Source organism: Argentina anserina, chromosome 7 (genome assembly GCF_933775445.1).
Source record: "Argentina anserina chromosome 7, drPotAnse1.1, whole genome shotgun sequence".
Lineage (NCBI taxonomy): Eukaryota > Viridiplantae > Streptophyta > Magnoliopsida > Rosales > Rosaceae > Argentina > Argentina anserina.
This window is the reverse complement of record NC_065878.1, coordinates 16,985,128-17,006,156: the sequence shown is the minus strand read 5'-3', so window position 1 is coordinate 17,006,156 and position 21,029 is coordinate 16,985,128. Positions and strand designations below refer to the sequence as shown.

General features: G+C 36.7%; 3 protein-coding genes across 11 annotated transcripts; all 3 read left to right on the top strand.

Moving 5' to 3' along the window:
• Positions 1-1,655: 1,655 nt before the first annotated feature.
• LOC126802795 (SHUGOSHIN 2) lies at positions 1,656-5,193 on the top strand. Of its 6 annotated transcripts, none has more exons than XM_050530501.1 (13): positions 1,656-1,797; positions 2,286-2,458; positions 2,558-2,595; positions 2,667-2,775; positions 2,883-2,906; positions 3,002-3,070; positions 3,159-3,203; positions 3,305-3,398; positions 3,498-3,555; positions 3,663-3,749; positions 3,834-3,920; positions 4,007-4,332; positions 5,072-5,193. In XM_050530501.1, the coding sequence occupies exons 1-12, from the start codon at positions 1,752-1,754 to the stop codon at positions 4,326-4,328; spliced, it is 1,152 nt and encodes a 383-aa protein (XP_050386458.1). In that variant the 5' UTR covers positions 1,656-1,751; the 3' UTR covers positions 4,329-4,332; positions 5,072-5,193. The 6 variants fall into 6 exon arrangements, with proteins under 6 accessions (XP_050386458.1, XP_050386457.1, XP_050386459.1 ...); XM_050530500.1 differs by lacking the exon at positions 5,072-5,193 and adding an exon at positions 4,876-4,998; XM_050530502.1 differs by lacking the exon at positions 5,072-5,193 and adding an exon at positions 4,955-4,984.
• A 1,993-nt stretch (positions 5,194-7,186) lies between these two features.
• LOC126802889 (uncharacterized) lies at positions 7,187-8,680 on the top strand. Of its 3 annotated transcripts, none has more exons than XM_050530599.1 (3): positions 7,187-7,400; positions 7,487-7,695; positions 7,792-8,680. In XM_050530599.1, the coding sequence occupies exons 2-3, from the start codon at positions 7,645-7,647 to the stop codon at positions 8,497-8,499; spliced, it is 759 nt and encodes a 252-aa protein (XP_050386556.1). In that variant the 5' UTR covers positions 7,187-7,400; positions 7,487-7,644; the 3' UTR covers positions 8,500-8,680. The 3 variants fall into 3 exon arrangements, with proteins under 3 accessions (XP_050386556.1, XP_050386554.1, XP_050386555.1); XM_050530597.1 differs by having other exon boundaries at positions 7,472-7,695; XM_050530598.1 differs by having other exon boundaries at positions 7,187-7,695.
• Positions 8,681-9,271: 591 nt separating this feature from the next.
• Positions 9,272-19,477, top strand: LOC126801625 (pullulanase 1, chloroplastic). Of its 2 annotated transcripts, XM_050529043.1 has the most exons (28): positions 9,280-9,576; positions 9,850-9,991; positions 10,078-10,130; positions 10,238-10,346; positions 10,456-10,592; positions 10,665-10,864; positions 11,050-11,199; positions 11,633-11,693; positions 11,985-12,105; positions 12,482-12,572; positions 12,669-12,762; positions 12,978-13,073; positions 13,202-13,342; positions 13,659-13,709; positions 13,793-13,863; positions 14,009-14,101; positions 14,617-14,707; positions 14,991-15,062; positions 15,467-15,523; positions 15,883-15,951; positions 16,606-16,662; positions 16,742-16,816; positions 17,611-17,699; positions 17,949-18,026; positions 18,174-18,312; positions 18,494-18,603; positions 18,688-18,787; positions 19,012-19,477. In XM_050529043.1, the coding sequence occupies exons 1-28, from the start codon at positions 9,352-9,354 to the stop codon at positions 19,120-19,122; spliced, it is 2,883 nt and encodes a 960-aa protein (XP_050385000.1). In that variant the 5' UTR covers positions 9,280-9,351; the 3' UTR covers positions 19,123-19,477. The 2 variants fall into 2 exon arrangements, with proteins under 2 accessions (XP_050385001.1, XP_050385000.1); XM_050529044.1 differs by lacking the exons at positions 17,611-17,699; positions 17,949-18,026; positions 18,174-18,312; ... (1 more) ...; positions 18,688-18,787; positions 19,012-19,477 and adding exons at positions 17,041-17,123; positions 17,248-17,603 and having other exon boundaries at positions 9,272-9,576.
• The last annotated feature ends 1,552 nt before the right edge of the window (positions 19,478-21,029 follow it).

The window sequence follows — 21,029 nt, the reverse complement described above, 5'->3', positions numbered from 1 at the left end:
CCAACGAGCAAAGGAAAGATATTGTCATGCTTGGATAAACTATCCGAATCCCCAAAAGAATTGAAATTATGCAAAAATATTCTTGATTATCCGGCCAAGTTGGCCACAACAAAGCTAGAGTCAAATTTAGGTTAAGGTTCGGATGGCCCCCGAGATGACCTATTTTGTGCCCTATCGCACATTTTTTTCAACAACTTGTGTATCAAAATACAATTTGTTCCATCTAGCTTGGACGGATGCTATACCTACGATACGTCATAATGGTCATACTAATTATGTGTATCACATCTCACGTTGTAGATAAACATCATACTCGTTTTCTATTAGCAATGTATTTGGAGGTGAAAATCAAAACAATAACGTGTAGGCTTTTGCGGTTGGAACCAAAAAACTAAACGCAACTAAGACTGTATAATATCGGAACCTAACCCAACTTACAATGTACTAATAAAGATGTTAGGCCTATAAGTAGATCATGAATGGTAATGATATGTGTAATTTCCTATATTATTACGCGTCTAGTTGTGGATTGTGATTGCGTTTAAATAAAACAAATAAAATTGGATTGCGTGAACTTAATCCAATAAACATTTTGTTTATTTATATAATATACAACGTAGAGGGTATGGGTCATCACAGGCCGGGCTTGGGCTAGCCCTACACTAAAATTTAGGACTTAGGGTAGGGCCGAGTTAAGGCCACAATATGCAATCCCTCGGCCTGCCCTAACGGCTCATTCTTTTAGGGCTAATAGGGCCGGCCATCCATATAAGGCTAAAAAGGGGCCAAATTTCGCATTAGGTTTATAAAACAATTGATTTAAATACATTAAAGTTTTTTTTCCTCAAAATTTAGCTATATAATTATATAGATAATGTAAGACTCTTCTTTTTAATCTATAATCATATTTTACATACATAGATATAATTGATTTAGCTTAAGAGATTTATAAATATAAGCCAAAATACTTATATTCATATATTTAATAAACTTTCATTCAAAATCAATGGTTATTTAACAAAACATAAATATAAATAAAACCTATAAAATCAATAACAAAATAAAGATAAGTTGTATTGTATATATAATAGAAGAAACATATTTAAAAAATAGAAAAAATATATGTTATTATTAGGCCCAAAAGGACGGGTTTTTAGGGCCGGTCTGGACTTAGTCCTAAAAAGCTCATTAGGACTGCGCCGTAGGATAAGACCGGGCTTTAATTGAACAACTTTTACCCTGTCCTACTCGAAAAAAGCTTGAGACTGTCTTGCATTAGGGCGGGCCGGGGCCTTAGAACCGGATGATTAGACTTAATAGAGGGAATGTAAAGTTTCAACTTTGCAGCATAGCATAGCATATTGAACTCACAACTCTTTAATATTAAACAAAACTCTAAAGCAATTCACATCATAAAATTATAAAGCTAGGATTAGGCCCAAGTGCTCAACTAAATCCTACTTTTAACACATTTTAACTTAACACAGGAAATTTGAGCCCAAATGGGGCAGGTTCGAGTTTTTCATCCAAACTAACTGGACTCACTCTTACATGCTTCAAAGAGGTTAGGATCAGCTTCGGATGTCGCTCGAATTTACGATTATACCCTCACAGTAGCCACTCATTCTCTCTTTCCCTCCTCATTTCAATTTCCAGCAACACCGCTTCTTCTTCTTCACTCATCTCAGAGCCACTGAGGTTCTAGAGCGAGAGAGAAGCTCCTGCCGGCGGAGGCGAGCTAGGGTTTCGCCATGGACGCTTTCTTATTCGATGAATCGGAGAACAGCGGAGCTGGAGGTAACCTTCCTCTCTCATTTTGAATCCTTCAGAGAATTCGTTTTCAATTTTCCTCCATTTGATTCGTCATTTCGGTCGATATTAGATTAATTAAAGTCCATAACCAGCTCAATTTCGTGTTGATTGAATCAATTTCGCTATTGATTGTGTGGCATCGATTTGGGGGTTAGGGTTTCTGACGAAACTGTGGTGTTGATTGGGGTTTAGGTAGCTAGGGTTTGTAACGGTTTTGAGAAGCTTGTTATATACAGATTAAGGTCCTCTCCAATTTCTGAGAGATTGAATTAGAAAGTCGAGTTATGCACTGTGCTCGATTGCTTAGGAAATGTGGTAAAAGTAGTGGAACTTCGTAGTTTTCGGTAGCTTTATGTGATTCAGATGCTTTCTTTTACTTGTGTATTGGTTTATCGGGCTGCCGATTTGGAATGTGGTTAGTTTGTAAGGTTATAGGCTGTGTTGAGTGATTAGGATTTTGGTGTTGGTATCAGGTGCTACAACTAAGAAGGAGAAGAAGGGAAAGGGGTGTCTAGCTGGGAGTGCGAGGAAGACACTTGGTGATATAAGTAACATTCAGCAGCGCCAAAATAAACTAGCTATCCAGCATGTAAAGCAGGAGTTTGATTCACTTACCACGAAGAAGTATGTTGAGAATCTGACCAAGGCATGTTATTAGTTTCTAGTCTTTCCCTTTATGCTTGAAGTATTTGTAATTAATTACTAGTTGGTTGAGCTTAATTGGGCGTTTTGTATCTGTTCTCAGGAAAATATGGCACTGATGAAACTTCTTTCAGACAGAAAGTATCCTTTTGTGGTTGATTTTGTTCGTTAAGCATTTATTTGGCCTGGACGTTTTTCTTAATAGTTGATAGTAAAGTTATTGAACTGAGCAGAACAGAGTTACAGAACTTGAGAGCCAATCTTGAGAAAGTGCAGCAACAGAATTCTCAACTTGCTTATGCTAACAGCCAAATGTTAGCGGTATGCTTTCGCTAGATTTATTTGCTAATTTTTCACAAATTTCTAGATGACTGATAACTTGTAGCAGCTTTTTTTTTTTTTTTTAACATTCTTCTTCAATTTTGTAGGAAGTCACTTCAAGTCGAGATAGGGTAAGTACTAGTTTCTACCGATGAAGTTGGAAAAGTGCCATTTCTAATATAAGGGAACTGACATGAACAATCAACCATGTTTTGTGTCTTTTCAGCTAAGGGTACTTCAACATGCACTTGGATGCCAAAATGCCTTGCTCAAAGTGAAGAAAGTGGAGGAAAAGGTTTGGCTACTTTTTACTTCATTAGTGTACAAGTCCATATGGTAATCAAATAAGACTTTGTTGTTGATTTCTAAACTCGATAATGTAGGCAAAAACCAAACGAGTAAGAAATCAATATATGACAAATGTGGAGGTACTTATGCCGATATCCTATGTGATTTCTTATAATATTTGGATGGCGTGGTATGTTTCCTAACTTTTTGTATTTTTACATATTTTGTTTTACACTTTCAGGTAGGTTCAGCTAAGTGTGTTGAACCAGATGAATATGCACAAGCTATCAATGAAAATTTTAATACTAACAGGAAATGGCAACCACAAAATCTAGGTAATAATTATAACATGACATTATCTTTAAATTTTTGGTGCTCCCCCTTCTATGTTTCACGTATACTGACCAACAGAACTCTGTTTGATCTGCATGCAGCATTAGGCCCTCCTATTGTTGAAGCCATCCAAAACAACGAGAAGGCTGACAACAAAAGGTTATCTCTTTTTCTATCTTTAATTTCTTCGTTGCTACAAGTTTTCTCATTATTTCTTTGGATTTTTACTTTACATGTGCTGATGTGCAATTCTGGGTCCCTAATAGACGAACGAGAAGGCAATCTGCAATCTTTGAAATGGAAGACCAGGAAACAACTGTAGACTCATTCGAGATAAAAGATGACAATAAAAGGTATGTGTATAGGCTAATTCACTGCATGCAGTTATGTGTTGTCAGTTAGTTTTCACTTTACTGTGCATTATGGTTTCCTGACAGACGGTTGAGAAGGCAATTGGCAAGTGCTAAAACCGAAGAACCACAAGCAACTGAAGACTTGTCTGAGAGTAAAAATGAGAACATAAGGTTAGTGTGTGTGTTTAATTTCTCTCTGCAAGTACATTTTTTTAGTGAGTTGTTTTACTTACATGTTCTTTGTCATGTCTGAATAGAATTTTGAGAAGGCAATCTGCAAGGTTTAAAACTGAAAAGCCAGAAGTAATTGAAGAAACAAAAGTTACTGAGGGCTTATGTGAGATCAATGATGACAATTTTCTTGTCTCTCCTTTGTGTGGTGATGTGGTTCATGTAAGTGACTCGACACTTTCATTAGTGAAAACTGAGGATGGGGAAAGATCTGAAGAACAAGAATCTCAAAAATCATCTACAAGGCCACTGCGCCGAGCAGCTGAGAAGGTTAAGTCATACAAGGAAATTCCAATCAATGTGAAGATGCGCCGAGGTGACAATCTGACGACATTAATTGGCAGCTGAGAAGGTAAGTAGTCAATTTACAAGTCCTGTTCTATGTGTTTTTTGTGTAGCTGCATTATACAAATAAATCCTTGAAAGGACAGATGCTTCTAACAACGTAAAGATTGAAGATGATAGTTGAGAGATGATTTGTTCATTCATAACGTTGTAAAAGCTAAGCACCGAGAAAACAACTTAGTTATTATACATCTGAGTATGAATTTCTATGATCTTTCTCTCTCTCATGATTGTTTATTGCCTAATCTATTCCATAGTTACTGGAAAGTCGAAATGATATCATTATTGTGAATTGCTTATGGTGATTTGTGGTAATTTGGACGTGTTTCACTGTGAATAGTAGAAATTTATTATCCGATAGCATTGATCTATTTATTGTTTGAAAAATTAAAATGAATACGTTTTGATATCACGAGCAACTCTTTATGTTGGTTTCCGATATTTGAATTCATGGGGTGCATACACACGTGTTCTAAGCTTTCTATTTTTTTTTCTAAATACGCTACTGTTATAGAACTACTTTTCATCAGTGTGTGTGTGCTTGAATTAGATCTGAGCTACGTTGGCCAGCCTTTGAAAGATAAACTTGGGGACATGGATGCCTAACCTTAGTTGCATTCATGCTACAGGATGAAGACAATCCTTGTTATCACTATGCCAAACTTTATAATTGTCTGTATCTGTGATCTTTATCTTGTGTTGTATAGTTGGAACTGGCACTAACTGGTCACTAATAATTCCAGCAGGAGTCCTATGTCATACAACAATTAGGGGCGTAGGTTATTACCTGAACTGATTAACGGTTCATGTACTTTCTTTTCGCCTTTTTGAGCTGTTCATAGTAAAACATGTCGGAGTAATTTTGTAAAAGCATTATATAACTGCAGTTAGGTTTGGTTTTATCCAGTCTGCCTGAAGAACCAACGTTGCTTGACAACTTGAAGTGGCACTGTGAAATCTGTTTGATTTGTAGTTATAGTTCTACAGCTATAAAGAAAACACAAAATTCTCATCACAGTATCAGCATCTAGCCTACTCTATGTTTTACAATAATTTCAATCTGTGACATATTGCTGTTTATTTGTCTTTAATGATAAGATTCTGCATGTTCATGAGTCATGACTGAAGCACTGAGCTAGAATTATTTGCAAGCACTTCTTCCTTTGCATGTGCATATCTTAGTGGCAATCTCAATAATAACAAAATAAAGGCATGTTCTTGATTACTACTACCTGGGTTCTCGGTCAAAAATAGTTTCCTTCTTTCCCATTTCTTCAATCCAACAAGGTGTTTCGATGAACCCTTGTGCGCCCCCGGAAGCGGCTAACAGTGATCGTATCCAGCTCGATAAGATAAGATCACTGTTAGCCTAACTGTTAAGCTCGATGGTTGGACTAATTAAAAATTCATGTTAGACAAGTATCGAACTTTTTGTAAGAGATCTTATTCAAAGAAATGTTAGGAGAGAATGCGAGGCTATGGCCCAGCAGCACCGATCACTTTCTCATTCTCACATGCAGAAGGAGAAGCAAATGACAAAAGAGGTCGATTCTCACATCTTATTCATCCTTTACAACTCGAATGCCGCGTTACTGCACGAACAAATTTGTGACCAACACCAACTAGAGGAAGAAAACAAGCTTGGATTTGACATTAAGTTTGCTTTAGATTCCGGAATTGTGAGTACCATCTTGACTTGAGCATTGCACATTTAAACCATGAATGCTATATTACAGAGACTTGTTTAAGTTTGTTTTCACATTTTCAAAGTTGCTTCAATGTGTGAGGTTCTAGCCAATGCTAAAAGCTTGCTATCTTCGATTCAATTTCATAATCTTCTAGATTTGGTGCCATGAAAGGTTAAACAGTGAACAAAATTTGCATTATATTATAAGAAAAAAAAACCACAACTTTTGCACATAAAATACTTTTTAATTTCGACGATTGATCTAATATTGAGAAGAAAAATACAATTTGGAAATCAAGAACACATTATCCAACCTTCTGTTCTGCATGTGAATTGAAGAATATGCATGAGGAATTGAAGATGGTAGATTCATCATTACATGAAGACCCACATGATGGACCACTCTCCAAATTAACAAATTAGAAATTTGGAAACAATATATGCTCCTATCTTTTCAAAGAATAGATATGAACTTGTTCCCCTAAAGAGTGGTCTCTAGGACCCTACCATTATCTTCTTTGGCCATTTTCTGAAGATCTTTTATGCTCCCTTCTCTGACTGTAAATATGAACTAGCTAGAGGAGGAAGACACAGAAGATCTGCAAGCACACATTGTCATCTAGCAGAGAAAAGAAAAACTTGATCTAGTTGTATGGCATATATATGACATAAGGCATACCTATCTCACTATCTGGATTAAAGTCTAAACTATATAATATATATGGTTAGAGATTGATGAGAGCAACTCATTGCTCATCTAAACAACATTAGTAAGAGAAAACGATTAAAACTTTAAATTGTAAAAACATGCATCTCATCGTTCTGAACTTCTGATTCTGGAAGTGTCAATTGGGTTCCATTTCTAACCTAATTTGGTAGGATATTTGATACTGCAACGAATGTCCACAACCTTATATTTTTCTGGACATGTTTCTATGAAACAAACACAACCTAAATACCTAATCCACACAATATATTCTTGATTATCACTTCAAGTTAGTAGAATCAAACTTTGAGGCTTGACAATGTTGCGGCCAAAGTAAAAGAGACAAGACTAAATCCTGTCAAGTTTACTATAACGCGCATATATGGAATTTAAGTACATATATAACCAATCAAATTTCCACCTTAAGAGTCAAAAAGACCACCTGAGCTCAACTTTAAAGAGAACAAAGTGATATAGATCATACGGCTTTAATATTTCCTCAAACATGACTTTTTTCCTTTGTCTAAATTTGTGAATGTAACACAATAGATCGAATTAGGCTTATTTCGATACTGTCCTACTTCTTTTGAATCTGTCTCATACGGTCACATGTTGCAGAAAAGGGTGGCAGTAGAAGAAGACTAATGAACACCATTGCAGATTTCCCATTCCCTCCTACAAGGTATAACTTGTCAGATTCCAATTGCATAAAGTTTTACTTGGCGCCAATTTGACCTTCTATAAATGCTTTAGGCCTTTTCTGTTTAGAATGTACATCCTAAAGTTACATGAAGGAATAGAAAGACAAGGAGAGAACAAGAGAAAGACGTAGCTAGACGTACACCAAAAGTACTTGTAAGCCTGCAAGGTTCCCAAATCATTAGCCTTAGCCTTTGAGTCTTTGCCATTTCAACACTCAGCAAGTGATGGAAGATCAGTGCAATCCTTTCAGCTGGGATTTTTGCTATGAGGAAGAGGTAGGCATATTTATTTTTCAAGTAAATTCAGGTACTGCTTAATTTTTCATGTGGCATGGCTTCTAGTTTCTGATGTCAATTTTGAACTCTTGGCAGGGAATGGAAGATCATTTAAGGCATTCTCTTCTGTACACAACCTTGGAGCTTGAGACAACAATTGCATCAGCAAAAGAGAAGATTTCAAGGAGAGACGAAGAAGTTGTTCATCTCAAAGATCTCCTAAGTAGAGTCATCAAAGAGAGAGATGAGGCCAAAGCCATATGCCAAAGGCTAGTGTTGGAGAAGCTCATGCTCCAACAACAACCGCAAAAACAACAAGAACAAGAAGTGTTTGCTCCTCAAAATCATGAGGATGAGTCGAAAGGCAGTGACTCTAGCAGGCACTACTTTGCTGCAGCTTTTTCCGACTCCGATGAGAACATCATTTCATCTCCAGATGCAGCAGAGCCAGTTATGTCACAAGATGTCTTAGCACAACTATTAGTTGATCAGAAGGCATTGCCAGAGAAAGGGAAGCTTTTACAAGCAGTAATTGATGCCGGACCGCTCCTTCAAACTCTTCTGCTGGCCGGATCTCTTCCTCAATGGCAACATCCACCTCCCCAGCTCAAGTCAACTGAGATTCCACCAGTGACTATTTCTCCTCCAACACCACAACTTCTGCAGCACCAGGACTCCTGCATTAGTACTAGTAGCAACACTAGTTTCGGAAGCAAAAGAAGCCTGTTGGTGCATAGTGATGGTTCTGGTTCTAATTCTGATTCTTCACCCAAGACCAAGTATCAAAAGATTGTTCTCTATTGACCAATTATGCTACTAATGCATGTGTACATGATTTTCTAAGGCTCCCCATTTCTTTCTTACTATCAAACAAGCAAAAGTATCAGCGAGAAATGGAGGAATACTACTATGAGCTAGAAATGTTCAGACTGCACCGAAGTCTTAGAATTGAAATCCTAACTTCTATAGCATTAGTCGGATCATCAGATGCAGACTTAAGATCTCCTTTTTCATAATTTCTATAGAGTTGGTATGATTTAATTGGAAGCCATAATTGTGCTCATGCTATTCATTCCTGCTTTGTTGATTTTGTTCTGCCATAAAAGTAGCATAATGATTGTTAAAGTAAGAGCATGAAAAACAATCATAAATCTACCCAGAGAGACTTCCCTTTTGTGAAGCATGCATACCTACCATTCACAATGAGTGTCTGGCTATAATGCTCTTAAGGTGCACCTAATAACATTTATGATCAAGCCCTTCATAAACCACCAAATTAGATTCAGCAAGAATCAAAGTTCCCATTTGCAAGATCAAGTATGCATGATGGTACAAAGTTCACTACGGTTGGCTTAGACTTCATAGAGAGTAAAGCAGATGTTGTCTTAGCCGTGAGAGATGGCTAAAGGTAGGGGTGGCCGGCAAGTGAGGCTAACGATGGACATGTCCAGTGTAAGCTGTGTAACTGAGGCTAATACTACTTAATACTTATACTAGAGTGAATGCAGTAAAAAACACATTAACACATGTCATGTCATTATTGGACCACGTACGAAGAGATCAGCCCTCAAACAACAAAGTAACAACAAGATATATTAGAGTAACACTGAGGTGGAGCAGCAGAAAGGATCTGAACACAAAGCATTTGGTTTTCCGATGAGTTTATATACTTCTACTTCGCTTCTTCTTCCTCCTCCTCCAACGGTCAACCGCCGCCACGCCTTTTCTTCATCTTCCATACGCCGTCATTTCACCTCCCAACGCAAACCCACCTTCTCCTTATTCCCGCCAAATTCCGCCAAGTCATCCAGACTCCAATGCTCGTCGTCATTGCCTGCCATGTCTGCCAAGCAGGACTCTTCTTCAACCTCACCACCCCAGGTTTCAAATTTCAATAATCAAACACTGCGTTTCAATTTTTGATCTTGAAAAAAAAAATCAAAACTTTACTTGCAATGTTTAAATGTCGAATCTGTTTAAAAAGGTGATTTTGGGTTAAAGATTCGAACTTTACTAAGATTATTGATAAAGATTGAATTTTTTAATGGGGGATGAAAGATTGTATGGCTTAGATTTGCTTTGGTGTGTTTAGGAATCATAGGAGTCATTTTGTATGATGAAAGGTCCTTGAAATTTGTGATCAATGTGTGACAGGTGGAGGGTAGCCTGTTGAAATCAAGGGCATTCTGGGTTAGTGAATCAATCATAGCTTGGAATGTGGATGAGGGAATTGATTCGTGTTACTTATTTGCAAGTAAAACTGCGGCGCTGTCATTAACTAGTGATGGAGTGTCCGGTATAGTATTATGAACTCATTTCTCTGAGTTCTGATTCTATGTAGATGTATGAGAGTTGAAGATAATGTGAGTTGTGTAATGACAGGTGGGGATGTGAAAGTTGAGCTTCAAGAAGATAGACATGGGTTACCGCAAAATGTAGGGAGCAATGTGAACCTTTTTCTTCTATTTGTTTTGGTTCTACCGATGATTGTTACTGTTGTGTTTGGTTGGAACTGATCATGCATTGGAATGAATGTTTTTAGGTGAAAGAAAAGTTTCCTCATATCAAAGACTACAAAGCATTCAGGGTCTCCACTGATCTGGATGTCAAATCTCTTCTGAAATCCCAATTGGCAGTTGCTGCTTTCAGTTGTAAGAATGCTGTTGCTCTTGGATTATGATTAATGCAGTTGGATTAAGGAGTCATATGTTTTTGAATTAGTCAATGATTATGTGGTTTGTCTGCTTTTGTGTTGTACAGCTGATGGAAGGTGCAGCGATGCTACTGGTCTGCAGTTACCGGGCATTCTAGACGAATTATTCTCGTATGAAGGTCCCCTTGGTGCAGTGTATTCAAAGGAAGCCGTGTCACTTTACCTTTGGGCTCCTACTTCTCAGGTATTTAATATTATCTACTAGCCATGCTTTCTGATTTCTAATTGTCTAATCCCATGCATATTTTCAAAGCAGGCAGTATCTGTTTTGATCTATAAGGAGCCATTGGGTGGACATCCCTTAGAAATTGTGCAGCTTGAGGAAGTTAATGGCGTTTGGAATACTAGAGGACCAAAAAGTTGGGAAGGATGCTACTATGTGTATGAAGTGTCTGTATACCATCCTAGCACCTTAAAAATTGAAAAATGCTACGCAAATGATCCATATGCTAGAGGGTATGCCGGTTGTCTCATTTAGCCAACAGTTACCGAAAATAGCTAAGGTGTTTCCATGTCTAAGCTATGCCGCCCTACCGTCTGCTAGTATACTTTTAATCTTGGATATCTATGTACAAATAATACATTAGTTTATGTCAACACTTCCCATGATTAACTTTTCTATTTTTATTTTTCTGGAGTAGGCTCTCATCAGATGGCGGGCGGACGTTGTTCATCAATCTTGACTCTGACTATATAAAACCAGAAGGATGGGATAAATTGGTGGATGAGAAACCCAAAATACTTTCTCCTTCGGACATAAGTATTTACGAGTTGCACATAAGAGATTTTAGGTAATGACTAGTTTCACTGTTGATAGTGTTAGGGAGAATTTATCTTCAGTTCTTGTTTTAACATAAAGCCTGAAGCAATACACAGAATTATAGATTACACATTATATGATTTATACGTAGTGTGAAGATACTAAATACTTAAATAGAGTTTTTGCATTAGGGAGAAGTCTCACATGAGACTATGCTCATCCATTAGAAACTTTAAGCTGTTGTATCTCTTCTCAATGTCTCTCTTCGTCCCATGCTTTTGCTGCCACATTAAATCCTGAGATGTATAAAATTCCACTTGTTCCCTTTGCTAAAGGGAGCTCTAACTGATATAATTTTTGTTCAACTCTTACGAGTAGCATGTGCTCTTTTTTTTTATAATTTTTTTTTATAAATGGTTATATTCTGGGTATTGCACCGAGTCTATTCTGATTTGTCGTTACAGTGCCAATGACGAGACAGTGCCTCCTGAATTTCGTGGTGGATATCTGGCATTCACTGTACAGGTAAGATACTAAAAGAGAGCCCCAATTAAATGTCACTTAAGTTTTCCAAATTTAAGATTTGAAGTTCAAATTCATACGAACATTTTTCGTGCGCGGTATTCTAATGCGAAACCATTTTATTCCAGAACTTATAATGCTTACTTTCCTAGATTTCTGTATCTTGTAAAAGCATATGTATTGCTGCAGATTGATCTTCTTTAAAATCTTCTTTTTAGTTGCACGCTCCTCTATAGATAGTACATAAAAAAAAGTGTTGAGAGTATCATATATATATCCATGTTTGTTTCACAGGACTCAGCTGGTGTATCTCATTTGAAGCAATTATCAAATGCTGGTATCACTCATGTCCATCTACTGCCGGCCTTCCAATTTGCAGGTGTCGATGATGAGAAGGCAAACTGGAAGTGCGTAGGTAAGAGAATAAAACTAGATTTCACTGTTGTCTCTCACTCATGCTTTCTATTGCCTGAAAGGAAAAAAAGAAAAGAAAAAGAAACAGACCAAGGTTATTTTCTTTGTAGATTTGTAGAAATGTTTTGCGCCTTGATACAATTACATCAGTACAATACTCTTAGAAATTATTTTGTCCGACTTCAGAGTTGGTGATATCATACGGTGGCACATACTAATGTGTGATACAGTATGCTATTATCTGTGATGCTGCATGGGTAGTATAACTGATTTTGGGTGTGTGTGTAAATATTCATACTGTTTAAATTGTTTAGACTGAAAGTGGCTGAATTGTTATTTGTTTGGTCACCTCATATGTGTGTATAACACATGGCCAGATTCACAGACTCTTGAAAAGTTTCCTCCAGATTCCTCCGAGCAACAAGCTCTCATTACAGCTATCCAAAATGATGATGGCTATAACTGGGGGTATGATCCTACTGATTTTTCTTACATCATCATTTTCAGCTATTTTGTTTTGGCATAATATTTATTTTGTTTCATTCTTTTATTTTGTGTTTAAAGGTACAACCCTGTCCTCTGGGGTGTCCCTAAAGGAAGCTATGCAAGTAATGCAAATGGTTTGTACCGTGCAATTGAGTTTAGGAAGATGGTTCAGGTCTGGAATTGTACTATCACTTTACTATTAGGTTTCAAGTATCTTGTTTATAGTATGTCGTGTGAGAGCTACATATATAAGATGATAATGCTCTTTTACTCTCTCTCTCTCTCTCTCTCTCTCTCTCTCTCTCCCCCCGAACTTTCATGTGCTTTTTTATTGGTGGCCCTTTGTCTACTTGAGTTACTAATGACTTCATGTTACATCGGTTGCAGGCACTTAATCGTATGGGCCTTCGTGTTGTCTTGGATGTTGTCTACAATCATTTGCATGGAAGTGGGCCATTTGATGCAAATTCAGTTCTTGATAAGGTCATGGTTTGTTATTCTTGTTTATAAGATCCCACTATAGATAGAAAGCGGTCCTATCTTACTGCCAGCCTGAGTGGCTTGCCTATCTTATGTCTTCTTGAATGTTGCGACTTAATGTTTGGTTTCAGATTGTTCCAGGATACTACTTGAGAAGAAACAATGATGGTTTTATCGAGAACAGTACATGTGTGAACAACACTGCTAGCGAGCATTTTATGGTTGAGCGTTTAATTCTTGATGATCTTTTGCACTGGGCAATTAATTATAAGGTAATAATACTCTTCTAATTTGTGCTTTGAATACCTCAAACCAGTCTCTTAAAGTCACATTTGAAATTGAAACTTGTACCAACTGGCCGTGTTCTTCTCTTCTGTTTGTGGGAATAGGTCCAAATTTAAACCCCCCCCCCCCCCCCGGCAATCTTAACAGTGAATATTTATTTCCCTTCCAATCCCTTTGATCGGAAATATGGCATTTTGTCATCTTTATAATTTTTACAGATTCAATGGTGGATTAATGAAGATACGCTTTTAGGTTGGAGCTGGGATGTTTCCCTTACTGACAATATTATGGCTATTTTGCTAGGTTGATGGATTCCGGTTTGACCTTATGGGTCATATAATGAAAAGAACAATGGTATGTAACTCTTGGCTATTTTGCATGCCGTACTGAGGCGAAATACATTAGCCATTTGCCTAAAATTACTAATATGCGTACAGGTGAAAGCAAAAGATGCACTTTGCAGCCTTGCAAAGGATAAGGATGGAGTTGATGGCTCAAGGATGTATATGTGAGTTTGGAGATGCTGAGCAATTTGTTTAAGAGACTATTATTACATCTTTGGATATTGATTTGTAGAGTTGCTGTTCTGCCTATTCTACTTACATTTTAGTATGGTTTTGGCACAATGTTCCCTTTTGTCCCCTATTATCTAGATATGGTGAAGGATGGGATTTTGGTGAAGTTGCCAACAATGGGCGTGGAGTAAATGCTTCGCAGTTCAATATTTGTGGTACTGGAATTGGGAGGTAATCCTTTTCTTTTCCATCTTATGGAGTCTTAATATCTATATTGTGGCCACAGTAGCATCATCATTGGTCCAAACTCTTGTCTTCTCTTGGGAGGTTTCTTTCTCATGCCGTTTTTGGCCTCCTTGTAACCAAAATAAAAATGTCAATACTGCAGAATCTTATTTCTATGCTCAATTATAGTCTAAGCTTCTGAAACCATTCATCAAGTTTTTAGTTTCATTGTTTTACTATTGAAGACTAGTTCACCTGCTTCCAATTAATTTACTTTTCCAAATACTCGACACATTGGAATAGATACACATCACACACTTAAACTACAATTTCACTCAAGCAATCTTAATCAAATGAATGTGAGGAAACTGTGTATTGACTTTTCCCATTCTTCTGTATCTTTGTTTTACTGCCTACAATTAGAAGTTATCTTTGAGAGAATCACCTTAGCAAAGGGCTTCATTTTTATTCTGGGTGATTTATTGGGATAACTTCTGTGAATAAATGGAAATTTAATGCAGTTTTAATGATCGTATACGGGATGCGATTCTGGGTGGTTCTCCCTTTGGCCATCCTCTTCAGCAAGGATTTGTGACTGGTCTACTATTACAGGTATGTGATATCTAATTTCAAAGGACTTCTTTATATATAAGCTGATTGTTTCTTTATAATTGATATGCAAGTAAGTCTTCCAGTACCTTTTTGTTGCCTAAAGCTGTTAAGTACTACGGTGAAACTATTGTAAAACTTTGTATTGGTGACGTTGTAATCTGTATATTACTTGTTTTGACTATCATTAAGGGGAAGGTTTCTTTGTTGCATATGGGACCTCTGATTTTGTTGATTTATTCAATCTTTTATTCTTGGGATAAAGGATCTATTCTTTCTTTTATAGCCTAACGGCTACGATCATGGCCCAGAAGTTGTTGCAGAACGCATGCTTGCTGAATCAAAGGATCACATTCAGGTTTTTGATGCATTCTTGTATTTATAGTGCTTACCTTTGGGCATACACATAGTCAGACACTGGACACCTTATCTTCCCTGGTCCATTTTGCATATCAGTTGTGAAAACATTATTGATGCAAATAAAACTGAGATTGGGAATATCTCTGCCCTGGATGCAGTATCGCCTGTCAAATTTATGCCAGTTCTTCTAGGCTTTGTTAGGGACTATAGTTTATAAGTAACAATGTTCTCTGTAAATGTTTGAATTTTCTTCATCATGTCATTAACTGCATTGCTTATAGTTGGCTTATCTGTCAGCCATTTATTAGATATAATGTAACTAATAGATCTGCATCCTATCTCTCCTTTTCTTTTGGTTTCTTCTTTTCTGGGATTAATGTTGATTGGAGTGCAATAATTCAGGTCGGCATGGCTGCAAACTTGAGGGACTTTGTGATAACCAATTGTGAAGGGAAAGAGGTATACCTTGATTCTATAGGATAATTCTAGTGTGGTTGTTTACACATCTAAAGTTGCTCTTTGCATTTGTAATGGTCTGATCCAGGCTGCAACTTGAGCATTTACTGAAACATCAATTTCAACTATATATTCATCAAAATTATACAGCTGGTATATCTTAGCTTGGTTGGTTCCTTTTTAAGCATTGATTATGCAATAGGAATGAATGGGCAACACACTTTGTATAGCTATCTCTAGTATCAATGACTACTTGAAATTACAACGCACTTATGTAGAAATTAACAAGAGAAAGTGTTAGGTAAATTGAATTTTAGCTTAAAATGTATAACGTTGGCAGTTTTATATGATATTTTTCTCAGGTAAAAGGATCAGAAGTATTGACATATGGTGGGGCAAGTGTAGCATATGCTTTAGATCCTGCTGAAACAGTAAGGATCTAAATTAGACTTCACAAGTTTGGTACTTGTGACTTTTTTGTTTATATGACCTTTTTTGTTTGTATGACACCAGTTCTAATGAGCTTTTTATTTCCATTGAGGATGATATATCTTGAGCCACACTTTAATGCCCTCTGGCAACAAGTGGAATGTTTGAATTAGACATTTCAAAGTGTTTGAGTGCCAGTGGTTGTTGAGTGGGTTAGGAAGTTGAGAGTGTAATTTGATGCTAGCTGGTGAGAAATGGAAACATTGATGATCAGGCTCGAATTGAGAAATCCTTGGGCATACAGATCCCAGAAGAACTAGTGTTACATCAACAGTCCCATATTTATACATTTAAAGATGTGGAAATTGCAGGAGTACCTTACTTGAAAAATGATTGCAACTTCTCCTAGTTGAGGTTTGAGAGATCATGAAGCTCTAAAGGGATCATGAATTAATGCACAAATGGCCTCTTAACAAACCCAACTCTGGACACTATATTTGTTACTCGGATTTGTTATATTTAGGATTCTTTTAGTCGACATGTTGATTTCATTGGTTGACATTGTTATTACTGATGTAGACACTAATCCTTTAGAGTTAGAATAACAAACTTGACTTGGAAAAGCCATGGAATTGGCAACTTTTGTTGCTTTTCAGGTTAATTATGCTTCTGCTCATGACAACGAAACTCTATTTGACATCGTGAGTTTGAAGGTATGTCTACATACTTCTACAGTGTCTTCATTTATTTCAGATTTCTAACCTCTGATTAATTTTTATCCAATACACGTAGACTCCATTTGAAATTTCTGTAGAAGACAGATGCAGGATAAATCTTCTGGCGACAAGTATAATTGCTCTATCACAGGTATCACATACTATTATTTGATAAGAGCTCTTCATGTACTCTTTCATTCTTCTCTAAGTGTGTTTGTTTATACAATTCCAATCACTATAGATTATGAAGGTTATGTAATGCATTTACAAACTGACTTGTGACAAGGGAGGGAGTTTATCCTATATTCTTATGACCGGTTACAACTTACAAGAGAGTTTTCTTACAGCATGATAATGTTGTTCTTTTCTGAGTAGGCCGAGAGCATCTCTTTGCATTTTCAAAATGGACCAAGTCTTCTCAAAATCAAATCAGGAGAGACTTGCATTTTTCCTTTATTGTATGTACACTTTATATCTATTAGAGATCAATAAGATAGTGCAATTGTGCAAAAATGGACCAAATATGTTGGGTCTAGCAATCTACAAATGAAGTTCATATCTTCTGAACTGTTTTTCTTTCAGGATTCATATTTTTATCAAGGTCATTATCTTCTACCGCATTGCGGAGGATAAGTAATAGATGATTATTGAGTTTGTTTATTTGTGTTAATTAATGGAGGGATCCATTGTTTAGGCTTTGCTTCACATGTTGTGAAATTGCTCCAACACTTGTAAAATAACCCTCAAACTAACTATTTCTGAAATCCATTAATTCACTGTTTTTTAACAAGTTTGACCGAACTTGGCTAGAAACTTGGAACATTGACCTCTCAATTCCTGCATTCATAGGCTATTGGTTTTATTACTATTATAATGTTTAATAATTGTAATGTCATACAACTAATTTTTGGTATAACATTATTGAAATGATTTTCAAAATTACAGGGTATACCATTTTTCCATTGTGGCGATGAGATTCTCAGGTCCAAATCACTTGATCGCGACTCCTATAATTCCGGTGATTGGTTCAACAGGTATTATTAATAGTCTCACTCAGTATTTAATTCAAGTCAGACTTTGCACAATCATAATTTAACTGGTAGAATGAGTAAATGAGTATGTGATCTTCTCTATGACAATATTAGTTTTGATTTACCAGGTCGAACACTTGTGTGGTCAATAATGGATATTTTACTCCTAAATCATCATGTCTGAATAAGGAATAATTGCTAGATGTAAGAGGGTTTCTCTCCATTTTAACATTTGATTGTTTTCATTTCTAGGATTGACTTCACTTATAGTTCCAACAATTGGGGTGTAGGCCTTCCTCCAAAAGAGAAAAATGAAAAGAGCTGGCCACTGTAAGAACGGATGTACTCCACAATCGTTTGATCCTATATATCTATCTTATTTATGTTGAAATGTGGTGGAAAGACCCTTCCGAGAGGTGCTTCTCATTCTGTAGAATTATATGGCAACTGATAATATCCTGTTGATTCTCTTTCCAGAATGAAACCAAGATTAGCAGACCCATCCTTCAAGCCTCATAAGAGTCACATCCAAGCTGCTGTAGAAAATTTTTCAGATTTGTTACGTATTAGGTACTCTTCACCACTTTTCCGTCTGAGGACAGCAAATGCTATTCAGGTGAGACTTGAGAGGCTCTTTTTCACCCATAAATCCATAATCATCATTTGTTTCTTTGTAATCTCCTTTTTAGTATATTCTACCTTTTATTTGCATTGGGGCTTCAACTGTTATCAAGTACTTGACCAGTTTCAAACAATAAGAGACAAACCAAATTTACCCCCAGATATTTACTTTCTAGGAACGCATACGTTTCCACAATACTGGGCCTTCATCAGTCCCTGGTCTCATACTAATGAGCATTGAAGACGGGCATGAAGGACTACCCGGGTTATCTCAACTGGATCCAATGTCGGTATACTTACATTGTAATTATTAGTTCTGATGATGCCAAGATGGAATGAATAATGCATTTGTAAACTTTTTGGTGCGCAGCTACTCATATATCGTGGTTATTGTCAATGCTCGCCCAACTGAGGTGTCATTTACAAGTTCTTCTATTTGGGCTAGGACCCTCCAGTTGCATCCTGTACAGGTAATTGTATTTTGTGTACACTTAATGGTAGACTGAAAATTGCTCAATTTCGAGCCATCAAAGGAAGCATTGTAGAGTTTTCGGGGAAAATATGGTGACGAGTGTCAAGCTTCTCAATCAGAAATTTGTTTGATCCTCTTCTCATATCTCTTGAAGAGTTGAAGTTGCTTCAGATAGTCGAGTGTTTTCTTTTCTCATGGCTCCTTATGATGAACCTGGTGCAGGTTAAATCAAATGACGAGATAGTGAAGAGATCAACTTATGACACAGGCTCAGAATGCTTTACTGTGCCTGCGAGGACAACATCTGTGTTTGTTGAGCCTCGGGGAGTTTGAGTTGCTCTCTGTTGCAAGGTCACTGAGAATGTTATGAATGCTAAGTTTAGCCAGTGAATAAGTTCCCCAGTTAATGGAGTATGGCTCTTAACTTCTTCAACCAACAAGAGGACTAGGAGTACCGAGTACACACTCGGGGTTTAGTCTCGTCTCCTTGTGATGGCAGGAGGCAAAGGCAATGGCTTTCTGCTGCACTTATATGCACCCAGTGAAGTGTGCTTTGACTAACCAAAGAAATACTTATGGCTGGCTATTGAAATGAATTTCCCATGATAATAATGTGAATTTCAGCTAACTTGTTACCATGGAAGCAACGGGGATGGCTATTAATAAAAAATTTCTGGTTTTTTTGGACCATTTAACCAATTATTCTAGACTGTAAGATAAATAACTACTCCAGGGGCAGTCAAGCATTTCTTGAGGGGTTTGAGCTCTACAGAGCTTCAAGAAAAATGAGCAAGTCACTGGTTTAAATTGTTTGAGAACGTGCACTAAAACTGAATGTAGCAAAACTCAGAACTGGTTTTCAAAGAATCTCTACTTCATGTTGTGGTTTCCAGGTAGTGTTATAAGAGGTTTCTCTGAATATGCCATGCTTCTGGAGGAGCTAATTTCACCTAATCCACTGACTTTCCAAATTTTTGAAAATAAAAGTTTCAGAGATTTAAGTGATGGAAGAGTTTCGAACGTGGACGTTTACAATGTAGATCTGGTGATTGATGTTTGAATTAGTTCAACAAACTAAGTTTGCTTATGTATGAAGGTATTGGTGGTGTGGTAAAGTTATTAATTAAGAGCGTTGTCACTTGAAAGCAAGAAATACTCTTCAAATAATCATTAGATTAGTCAAATCGTTCACGAGTCAAGAAAAGAAAATGTCATAATCTTTCAATTTTATGCAAGACGCACCTTTTTCCACTACCACTTAGTGTAATTAATGGAAGAAATCATATTCAACACTAGTTTCATATTGAGTTTAAGTCTTGATTTGGAGACGACACTGGGTTTTCGGCTGTTATTTTCTTCTCTAAGTATATATCGCACACTAATTTCATACTGAATCACTCAATAAAAAAATTTTGGACAATGACTTTGGTATTGTGTAAACCAAACCAAAGCTTGTTGATCATAATTAAGATGTCAAACTGAAGAAACTTCTAATATATTAGCACATTTTAATTATTGGTTATTCATATCAAACTTGTATATGATGTAACCAAAAAAAAAACTTGTATATGACCAACTTTGTTTACTATTCAAATACAGCCCCTAATGGTGACAAAAACATCCTGCCCGCTTCTTGTGATTTGTGAATTCATTATCCTCTTATTAGTTAACAAATTAATTAATTAATCACACTAGCTAGATTATGAAAAATGTACAATAGTCAACGCAACCAATAGGGGAATGAATTTTTCAGTTGGATCTTCAAGTCTACCATATTAAGTTTTGGCTTAATTTGCTGCACAAAATAACAGAAATGAAATAATAAATTTCTTCATAACATGAATTAACCATTCTGGCAAGCTAGAAGGACATTAATTTGCTCCTCTATAATTCTCTCCCGTTTTCCTCATTGTCTCCAACTCCCCAGGCCATCGCATCTCAAGTCTTTAATTTGCGGAAATTATTTGTGTTCTTAAATAAAATGGAGAGTATAATATCCTACGTATACTCTATGTCTCTATCCAACTATGCATGAGCATATGAGTGGTTGTTGTATCGTGTGATAGACGCAAATACAAGGTAGCAAGTCTGTCTTGTCTTCTTTGTCATGGAGGCTAGATCGAGGGGGGAGAGGGGGAGGATGTCTTTTTTGCATTAACTAATTATCTATAAGTGCGGCATTAAGTTATGCTTGAGACTTGGTGTAGTGACCTCACTTAGAATTAAACATACATATTTAT

Excerpts from the sequence above, each read along its gene's own strand:
- LOC126802795 (XM_050530501.1), top strand. The coding sequence starts at position 1,752 with ATGGACGCTTTCTTATTCGATGAATCGGAGAACAGCGGAGCTGGAG. Across the intron at positions 2,459-2,557 it reads ATGTTGAGAATCTGACCAAG|GAAAATATGGCACTGATGAA; the intron begins GCATGTTATTAG and ends ATCTGTTCTCAG. Across the intron at positions 2,596-2,666 it reads AAACTTCTTTCAGACAGAAA|TAAAGTTATTGAACTGAGCA; the intron begins GTATCCTTTTGT and ends AATAGTTGATAG.
- LOC126802889 (XM_050530599.1), top strand. The coding sequence starts at position 7,645 with ATGGAAGATCAGTGCAATCCTTTCAGCTGGGATTTTTGCTATGAGGAA. Across the intron at positions 7,696-7,791 it reads ATTTTTGCTATGAGGAAGAG|GGAATGGAAGATCATTTAAG; the intron begins GTAGGCATATTT and ends AACTCTTGGCAG.
- LOC126801625 (XM_050529043.1), top strand. The coding sequence starts at position 9,352 with ATGAGTTTATATACTTCTACTTCGCTTCTTCTTCCTCCTCCTCCAACG. Across the intron at positions 10,865-11,049 it reads AATGATCCATATGCTAGAGG|GCTCTCATCAGATGGCGGGC; the intron begins GTATGCCGGTTG and ends TTTCTGGAGTAG. Across the intron at positions 15,063-15,466 it reads AATCAAAGGATCACATTCAG|GTCGGCATGGCTGCAAACTT; the intron begins GTTTTTGATGCA and ends GCAATAATTCAG.